Here is a 10,761-nt window from a genome sequence, read left to right as displayed (position 1 = left end):
CAAAATACCAAAGAAAAAAGAACAGGTACCGTTGAATGGGTATAAAGGTAAAGCACCTAGGACAGACAAGTACTAGAACGAACACACCAGGATTCTCTTCGAATTCCCACCACCTAGTCATACCTAGAATAGCAAATGGTCGCCCCTCCCCTATGCATAGATATATTACTATATATGTAATACTAATATAGTAATGATATCAATGACCTAATAAACTGCAGATGTTAAATAAGTAAAGTCATGAAGAGATTGAACCTTCACTGCAAACCAGAAATTGAGAACCATAAGCCCCTAAAAATGACGCTTGCCTTTGACAAAATTAAGAGAGCACCCCCCCCCCCCCCCCCCCTTTTGACCAAAAAAGAGCAACAAAACAAAACACAACGATACTTGTATTAACGAACGAAATGAAATCGATATGACCAAACAGATAAGTTATTCATTTTAAAAATTCAGCGGCCGGTAACAATATGCACGAAATGCATCTTGATCAACTAGAAGTACGATGTCAACAAGTCAATCTCATGATGATGATGTAGACCTAAAACTGTTAGTTTACCAAGTAAGGCATGTTTTGGTATAACTTTGATATGGATTCAACATATTCCATGACTTTCTTGACATTAAGTAAAACAAAATTGGTACAAAAAAGAAAAGATTCCAACTTTTACTGACATTTTACGTTGACATTTTCGGCGCCGGAAATTGTCAACGTTGATCTATGTACTGTCAATTTAATAGTGCGTTTATTTGTGGGAACGTCAAATATTGTCCTTCACCTAGAGCGCTTTGAAACAAAATAATTGCCGTATTTGTCCTATTAGAATCGAAATAATTATTGTGGTCTTGGATATATCGGGATTTTACCACGGGTTGTCCCTTTATGCCGATATTTCTTAAATAAAACATCCTATTTTAAACGCTTTGTCGATAACCACTGTGCCTGAATTGAAATATTTATAAATTGATATCAGAACGTGGACGGGATAGAAATCCTAATTTAGAACATTGTTACAAAACAAAACAAAATTACGACGGTTTTCTGAAACGGCTGTAAAACCTAAGATTTATTAACGATGGTTGTCACTATGGATCTAATGACACGTAGACTTCCGAAGGCTTTGTAAAACGGTGGCCAGGTTTAGGAACAAAGGATGATTATGTTTCCTTTACGAATTAAAAACGTTGAATGATGCGAAAATCGGAATATTGTCGATTAAATTCATAAGCTTAATTTTTTCAATCGACTGATAAATTTAGTCGATTTGGCATTCACACGATCCGATTCCAGTCAAAACGTCGAATGAAAATAGCGTACGTTTCCATTTCAAAACGACGTTTCGACTTGACATTCGACTTCAGATTTTAGTGTGCACACGATACGATTTTACTCGAAAGCAGGTGCACAGGTAAAAATCGAATGAAAATCGAATGGAAAATCGTATCGTGTGAATGCACCTTTAGTTGTGGCTTATTTTGGTCTTTTAAGTTAATTTCTTTCCTCTACATTACTTGATCGGTTTTGTAAAAAATAAACAGCACAACAACAGCACTCGAGGTCTGACAGTATTTTACCAAGACAAAAATATTAAAAAAGAAGGCGTAGAAAATTCAAATATTGGTATGCACACATACAAACCTGTCATCACAGACAATTATACTTTTGTTATAAGAGATAACACATGTTAAAAATAATATATATTTATTGGCGAAGTAAGATCACGGCTTCTGTCGGTTACCAACCCATGAACAAAGGGTCTTTGGGTAACCGTAAATTAAAATTATAAATCAAATCTTCAAAATATAATAGATAATTAAAATTGAAATAAAACTAAAATGTAATGAAATTATGAATTAATAGTGTGCTGAATTGAACCCTGGCAACAGATGTCCAAAATCAACATGAAAAACTACGTTTGAAGTGTAAATGAAGAAATGGATTAATGTTCTAAATTAAATAATAATAAATCAAGTTTATCGGTACTGGTGCAGCCTATAAAGTCCGCCGTTCATGACCTCTGGCAACAGACGGTCATAAAATCATCTTTGGTCAGTGCATTATTATTGTCAAACATTATCACTTCACCATATGGAGGTCGTAGTTCGGTTAATTGTGTTTACATAAACACAAACAAATCCAGAAGCCGTGACAGGTTTTCTTTAAAGTTGAAGTATATGTACAGACAACACACATAAATCTGTAAAATAAGAACAAAAACAGCAGTATCGAACATAAAAGGGAGAGGCTGGGTGGGTATCAAGTAATCATGTGTATAATAAATTAAATCAATAGTCTGACCTTAGATCAATATAAATCCTTGAAGATAGCGTTTGCAATATTTGTGATGAGAATGCAAGAGCAGTTAATTTATATGTAGTGTAATAAATTTAGACATGCGCGTCTGCTTTGACCTGCTAATGAACTATTGCTGGTCTTCCTCTGATAACGCGATTTAATGGTCGAGCCCTTTAAATCGAATTATAAGAGATAACACATGTTAAAAATAATATATATTTATTGGCGAAGTAAGATCACGGCTTCTGTCGGTTACCAACCCATGAACAAAGGGTCTTTGGGTAACCGTAAATTAAAATTATAAATCAAATCTTCAAAATATAATAGATAATTAAAATTGAAATAAAACTAAAATGTAATGAAATTATGAATTAATAGTGTGCTGAATTGAACCCTGGCAACAGATGTCCAAAATCAACATGAAAAACTACGTTTGAAGTGTAAATGAAGAAATGGATTAATGTTCTAAATTAAATAATAATAAATCAAGTTTATCGGTACTGGTGCAGCCTATAAAGTCCGCCACTAAACAAATTCGAAATTTTCTGTCATAACAGAATGTTTCGAAAATTGTTACCGCCAACCAGTACTATGAAGGTGATTTATTTGAAAATAAAAAACCTGTATGTTAAAGAATCTGACCGCCGTGACTACAAGCTAACAGATTCCCGAAGCCATGGACCTACTTCGCCGTTTTGTGGACAAATTGTATGTGAAAATTTTATAATGTCAAATAAACCTTGCTGTAACCTATACAAAAACAAATTATTTCCGATATCTGATAAATGAACACCGTCTAAAAATAAATCTGGGTTGTCTTCAGATATTTCTGGATATCTAATATAAGCACCGCCATGTTTGATGATATATGTAGCTACTAAACTATTTAATCTAACTCTAGTTCTGTTCAAAGATCTATGTACAATCTCATTCCTGTATTTCAATCTACTTCAGATTTTAGTGTGCACACGATACGATTTTACTCGAAAGCAGGTGCACAGGTAAAAATCGAATGAAAATCGAATGGAAAATCGTATCGTGTGAATGCACCTTTAGTTGTGGCTTATTTTGGTCTTTTAAGTTAATTTCTTTCCTCTACATTACTTGATCGGTTTTGTAAAAAATAAACAGCACAACAACAGCACTCGAGGTCTGACAGTATTTTACCAAGACAAAAATATTAAAAAAGAAGGCGTAGAAAATTCAAATATTGGTATGCACACATACAAACCTGTCATCACAGACAATTATACTTTTGTTAACGCGCCAAGCTCATTTCTTCCACAGTGCAACAATCTTTACAATGTTGATGATGGTGAAAACCTAGTCCAAATAATAATGACGTCTTGCAAGGTTATTTTATTTCTGGGAAGCTTTCCTCCAACATGTCCAACGATGCCGAAATGTGAAACAAAATCAACAAGAAGTCTAACATTTATAATAGAACTGAAAATAAAATTGAAAATGAAAAATGGGAATGTGTCAAAGAGATAACAACCTGACCAAAGAGCAGATAACAGATTAATGGTTCTTCAATACAACGAGAAAATCCCTGTTGCGAAAGTACGCAATTATAAAGACATTGGACTTTTATTTTGACATTGTGTATATAAAATTACATTGTTATTTTAATTATAGTACATAAATCATACTAGAATATTCTAGATGGATAGTGAAAGTACTTGTGTATATTTATGTTCAAGAAAGTGTTGGCAAATTCCGGAATTTACCCTGTTACTAAAAATAGATTATTTATCATTTCTCTAGTTAATTATAGTTTGTTCTAGATTTGGAATGTTCTTATGATTTTAGTATATAAGTTAAGGGTTTTTATGGATAATTATCATTGTTAAAATAGTAGTAACAGAAGTATAGAAGTATTATCAGTTGAATTAGAAAGAAAAAGACGGATTACTCCAATGTGGTATTTATTAACTTTTACAAACTGTACATACTGTAAATAACTGTTAGTTATTTGGATTAAAGATATAAAAGGATTCCGTGTTAGTCTGATTTCGCCACATTGTATGGTGCCGGAACCCGGGAGTTACAGAAAAAGAAATTTATAAAGAACACGGAAAAGAAGTAACCACAGAAAAGATGGCAGTCTCATATTTGAAAGGACTCTGTACAAGGTACAATAATTTGTTAGCTAAAGAATTAGATAAAAGTGGAGATATAATAGCACAAGGGATTCAAGATGAAAGTGTGACAACACAATTAAGGCAAGTTTTATCAGCAGAGAGACGATTAAAGGATTTTGCAGCAAAACTTGAAGATAGTATGAAAGAAATTTCACTTATATTAGAGGAAAAAGAAGATAAAGAAGGTGAAATTGTAAAATTTACAAAGGCAAGTGAAATATATTTTAAATTGCTTGACGGTGTAACACAGTGCTTAGACGAATTAAAACTATTCGAGGAAGAAATTCAGGATAAAATTACAGATACTAAGAAAACAGAATCTGCCACGGACCACAAGGTGGAGCATTTATTACAATTACAGACACAAATGCAAGAACAGATATTACAGTTTCAACAGTTACAACTCCAAGAATTACAGAGGAAAAGTCAACCTTCAACAGTAAGTGCAGTTAAACTTCCTAAATTAGACCTAGTTTCGTACAATGGAGATAAGTTAAAATGGACAGAATTTTGGGATTCATTTGAAGCAGCAGTGCACACAAATCAAAGCTTGACAAAAATAGAGAAATTAAATTACTTGAAAAGCAAACTTTTTGGAACAGCTAATTCTGCTATATCTGGCTTAACGCTCTCCCATGAAAATTACGATGTAGCAATTTCAATACTAAAGGAAAGATTTGGAAATGTTCAATCTGTTGTCAACAAGCACTATTCAGATTTAATAAACCTTCAGTCAGCTTCAAATCAAACTACACATTTACGTAGACTTTATGATGACTTGGAACGACACTTACGTAGTTTGGACGCAATGCATCAAGATGTAACCCAAGATGTATTCATCTCAATGATAACATCTAAGCTACCAAAGGAAGTCCTTATTCAACTTGAAATACAGAAAGGTAACAATGAAAGATGGACAGTAGGGAAGTTAAGACAGTTTTTCAATAATTACATAACTGCTAGGGAAGCTGCAGAAAGTCAGTCTAAGGAAACACATACTAGTCCCAGTTCTGAAGAAAAGCAGCAGTCTAAAATCCAGTCGAACAACAGTAATTTTCAACCAAGAAAACACTTATCTGCAGAAGCTCTGATGACAATAAAGCCATTTGGAAAAAACTCAGGCAGTGGAAATTCAATGGTTTGCCGATATTGTGATGGACACCATTGGAGTGATGAGTGCAGAAAGTTCAGTACAATTGAAGACAGGAAGCAGAAAATCAAGGGTAGTTGTTATACATGCTTGAAACCAGGACATGTTAGTAGAGACTGTAAATTTGAAAAAGCATGCTATCATTGCAAACAGAAAAAGGGTCACCATAGAAGTCTATGCCCAAAGAAAATTCCCTCTCAACAGAAAGAAGTTTCACATCTAGCTGATGAAATGTGTGAAATAGCTTCAAGTGAAGAGAACGTACCAGAGAATAGCTTGTTGTCCTCCGGAGATATAGTTTTGATGCAGACAGCTCAAACAACTGTGTCAAATATAGAAGTTAATGAAACAGAAGTAGTAAGACTACTAATGGACTCCGGATCTCAGCGAACATATATAACAGAAAATTTGGCCAAGAGATTAAACTTGAAGAAGAAAGCTACAGAGGAGATAACTCTTGTAACATTTGGTGCAGATAAGCCAAAAACATTAAGAACACAAAAGGTGTCATTAAAGATCAGACTAAAAGATGGAGTTTGTATGCTTATTGATGCTAATGTTGTTCCTAAGATAACAGGATCAATACTAAGAAGACCTTTACAAATGGATGTATGTGAAAATGTGAAATACTTATGTAACAATCTGCAACTTGCTGACACACTGCCCAGTTGCTTAGAAAGTTCAACAATAGAGATTCTTATCGGAAATGATTATTATTTGGATATCATATTGCCACAGAAAATAGAAATTCAACAAGGGCTTTATCTACTTGGCTCTAAGCTAGGATGGATCCTTACAGGAAGGTCACAATTAAATGATGAAGAAAAAGAGAACAAAATGACCATGACAGTAAATGGCTTATTATCTATAACAGAATGCTGTCTTCACTCTACAATTGACCCATGTCTACAAATCAAGCCTTCCATTGAAGATTTCTGGAAATTGGAAACTATTGGAATACAAGATTGTCCATATACATCAGACGACGAAAATACTTTGAGTAACTTTGTCACCTCACTCAAAATGGAAAATGGAAGATATCAAGTAGCCTGGCCATGGAAAGAAAAATTACCGGAACTTCCTGAAAATAGGGAACTTGCATACGGAAGACTAAAGTCACTTTTTCAGAAAATGAAGAACAATCCTGACCTATTAAACATGTATGATGAGATTATTCAAGACCAGTGCAAAAAAGGCATCATAGAAAAGGTGTCAAACCAATGTAGTAAGGATACCGGAATCAAGCATTACATACCACATCATGCAGTAGTTGACCCAACCAAACCTACAACTAAAGTAAGGATAGTTTATGATGCGTCTGCCAAATCAAAACAAGAGAATAAAAGTTTGAATGATTGCCTGCACAGAGGACCTGTAATGTTACAAGATTTATGTGGACTCTTGTTGCGTTTTCGAATGAACAAAATTGCAGTAGTTGCTGATATTGAAAAGGCATTTCTACAAATTGAACTACAAAAAAATGACAGAGATGCAACTAGATTTTTTTGGCTAAGAAACATTAATCATCCAACTGTAGAAAACAATGTACAAGTTAACAGATTTTACAGAGTGCCATTTGGGGTCCTTTCTTACTTGCAGCAACTTTGGAATATCATCTTGACACATACAAAAATGCAACAGCAGCAAATATTAGAGAAAACATTTATGTGGATAATGTTATCACTGGAGTAGATTCGACAGAGAATGCAGTTACATTATATAAAGAGGCAAAACAAATATTCAGTGATGCATCAATGAACTTAAGAGAATGGGCATCAAATTCACAGACATTTTTAGAATGCATTCCCAAGGAAGATCAGGCGAATAGAGAAAAATTAAAGGTTCTTGGATTAACTTGGACTATAAAAGATGATACATTAACGGTGAACAGTGCAAGAAATGATATCATGTTTCCAATCACCAAAAGAGAAGTATTACAGAGAGTGGCTTCTGTGTTTGATCCACTTGGATTTTTTACACCTGTGACTCTAAGAACCAAGCTTTTCCTCCAAATGTTGTGGAACAAGAAAATGGAATGGGATGAACAACTGACAGAGGAAGATATTCAGCAATGGAAAGAAATCTCTTTTGATTTAAATGAAATTCAGGAATATCATATTCCTAGAGCTATTGGGCTACCAGGTACAGTTACGTTCAGATTACTATGCTTTTGCGATGCTTCAACCAAAGCCTATGCTTCTGCTGTTTATCGACATCAACTCAGGGAGGATAACTTCTGTAAAATTGATTTACTGTTTTCCAAGACACGCTTGGTACCAAATAAGAAAATAACTTTACCACGACTTGAGTTATTAGCAGTTGTCATTGGTGTCCGTTGCATTGACTTTGTTAAGAAGCAATTAAAACTTCCTATCTGTGAGACGATTTTGTGGACAGATTCTCAATGTGTTTTACACTGGATAGGATCGAAAAAACCTCTAGCAACATTTGTTGATAATAGAATAAAGGAGATTAGGCAGCAACAAGACATTCAATTTCAGTACGTCTATACGAAGGAAAATCCAGCTGATATTGCAAGCAGAGGCACAACAGTATCACTGTTAAAAGAAAACAGCCAATGGTGGCATGGTCCCTCTTGGTTAACTAAACACAGAACTGAGTGGCCTAGTTGGGATCCTCACAATATAAGTGTTGACAATCAAAATTCGATTGAATCAGAATACAAGGTATCTAAAGTATTACATGAAGCAAAATTGCTTGCTGGAGAGGGTCGTGACGGAGAAACAAACAGTGTTGAAAATTCGAAATCTAGTGTTGGGTATCTGTTAGACATTGATTGTAGCAGATTTTCCTCATTTATCCGCTTGATCAGAGTATCAGCTTGGGTATTGAGATTTGTTAAACGATTAAATAAAGAGACGATATCTGGTCCTCTAACAGCTGCAGAGCTAGAACACGCAAAGTTATTGTGGATAAAATCTGTTCAAAAACAATGTTTTGGTGAAGTGATGATAGCAATTAAAGAAAATAAAAGACACAACTTAGTAAGTCAGTTAGGGCTCATTTTAGACCAGGAAAATGTGATCAGGTGTGTTGGTAGATTAGGAGCTGCTCAACTGTCAGAAGGGGCAAAAACACCAATATTACTTCCAAAGAAAAACAAAGTTACTGAACTGTTAATTGAAAGCATGCACAGAAAAAACTTTCATGTTGGTGTCTCACAAACTTTATCAGCGATGCGTCAAACGTACTGGATTCCACAAGGACGTTCAGAAGTAAAAAGAGTTTTGAGAAAATGTACAATCTGCAAACGGTGTGAAGGCGGACCATATAAAATGCCATTAATGCCTCCACTACCAAAGAAACGAGTAAACGAGTCAGCCCCATTTACATATACAGGAGTAGACTATTTTGGACCAATTTTTGTGAAATCAGACACTGGATGCAAAAAAGTATGGGTTTGCTTATATACATGTCTAGTGGTTCGAGCCATACATATGGAATTAATGCAAGACATTTCAGCAGAGGAATTCTTACTAGGCTTTCGAAGGTTCATTGCTCGCTGGGGTAACCCAAAACAAATAATTTCAGATAATGGATCCCAGTTCAAGTTAGCTAGCAAAATCTTAGAAGAAGCATGGAATGGTGTAACAGTCGATTCAGGTGTGCAAACATACATGGCAAATGAAGGAATTCAGTGGAAATTCATTGTTGAGTTGGCACCTTGGATGGGTGGATTTTATGAAAGATTAATTGGTATTGTGAAACGATGTTTACGGAAAACAATTGGAAAGTTATGTCTAACAAATGAACAATTTAGAACTCTCTTAGCTGAATCTGAAGCAGTGGTGAATTCTAGACCACTTGTTTATATTGGAGATGACATAAATTCCAATATTATTCTTACACCAGCACACTTTCTAACTCTGAATGCTAAAACAGGATTTCCAGATCATAACGAAGAAGATTCTACAGATCCAGAATATTTACCGCAAATCAGTAGTGCTAAAAAATTGCTATTGACATGGAAGAAAGGACAGAAACATCTAAATATGTTTTGGAAAACATGGAGAGATGAGTATCTCCTTAGTCTACGTGAAAGAACTGCCAACAAACTAAGGAGTGGAAGAATTCAGAGCAAAACTCCAGCTAAGGTTGGTGACATAGTGTTAATTAAGGAAAACCTTCCACGAGGAAGTTGGAAAATTGGCCGTATATGTCAATTAGTAGTCAGTCGAAATGGTCAAATAAGATCTAGAAAAGTTATGCTACCTAATAAAAAGACATTAAACAGAGCTCTGAATATGCTTTATCCTATAGAATGTGAAGAGTTAGATGAGGGCTTTAAAAACTCAGATACGGAAAAGGATACTGAGTTGATAAATGACAATACTAGTACTACACGAGAGAGAACACAAAGACAAGCAGCCCGAACAGCAATGAAGAAGATACAAGAACAGTTGGAATCATGATAGACTTTCTTTGGCCTCTGGAGTGTTGCGAAAGTACGCAATTATAAAGACATTGGACTTTAATTTTGACATTGTGTATATAAAATTACATTGTTATTTTAATTATAGTACATAAATCATACTAGAATATTCTAGATGGATAGTGAAAGTACTTGTGTATATTTATGTTCAAGAAAGTGTTGGCAAATTCCGGAATTTACCCTGTTACTAAAAATAGATTATTTATCATTTCTCTAGTTAATTATAGTTTGTTCTAGATTTGGAATGTTCTTATGATTTTAGTATATAAGTTAAGGGTTTTTATGGATAATTATCATTGTTAAAATAGTAGTAACAGAAGTATAGAAGTATTATCAGTTGAATTAGAAAGAAAAAGACGGATTACTCCAATGTGGTATTTATTAACTTTTACAAACTGTACATACTGTAAATAACTGTTAGTTATTTGGATTAAAGATATAAAAGGATTCCGTGTTAGTCTGATTTCGCCACAATCCCACAAGCTGAGGCTGGGCAGCCATTTAAAGGAGGGGTTCCTAACCCAGGACAAAAGGGGGGGGGGGTTCAACTACATGTCCCCATTCAAATACATTGATCGTCCCAAAAAAAGGGGGTCCCTTGGTTCCCACCTTGATCCGCGCCTGTGAGGCATGCTTTAGCTTGCCATTAAACAAAAATGTATACTAGTTCAGTGATAATGGACGTCACACTAAACTCCTCAATCATTGTCAATGAAAA

At 34.7% G+C, this 10,761-nt stretch overlaps 2 protein-coding genes across 2 annotated transcripts; both read left to right on the top strand.

Annotated features, from left to right (window-relative positions):
* The first annotated feature begins 4,396 nt into the window (after positions 1–4,396).
* Positions 4,397–7,282, top strand: LOC139483317 (synaptonemal complex protein 1-like). The gene has a single exon (XM_071267345.1). The coding sequence runs from the start codon at positions 4,397–4,399 to the stop codon at positions 7,280–7,282; it is 2,886 nt and encodes a 961-aa protein (XP_071123446.1).
* A 62-nt stretch (positions 7,283–7,344) lies between these two features.
* Positions 7,345–10,023, top strand: LOC139483316 (uncharacterized). The gene has a single exon (XM_071267344.1). It carries the CDS (start codon positions 7,345–7,347, stop codon positions 10,021–10,023), a length of 2,679 nt encoding a protein of 892 aa, XP_071123445.1.
* Positions 10,024–10,761: the final 738 nt, after the last annotated feature.

Source organism: Mytilus edulis, chromosome 7 (genome assembly GCF_963676685.1).
Source record: "Mytilus edulis chromosome 7, xbMytEdul2.2, whole genome shotgun sequence".
Lineage (NCBI taxonomy): Eukaryota > Metazoa > Mollusca > Bivalvia > Mytilida > Mytilidae > Mytilus > Mytilus edulis.
The sequence above is the reverse complement of the archived record's forward strand: the minus strand, read 5'-3'. Positions and strand labels throughout refer to the sequence as shown.

What these genes read in the sequence shown, in the direction of transcription:
- LOC139483317 (XM_071267345.1), top strand. Translation starts at nt 4,397, where the DNA reads ATGGCAGTCTCATATTTGAAAGGACTCTGTACAAGGTACAATAATTTG.
- LOC139483316 (XM_071267344.1), top strand. Translation starts at nt 7,345, where the DNA reads ATGAACTTAAGAGAATGGGCATCAAATTCACAGACATTTTTAGAATGC.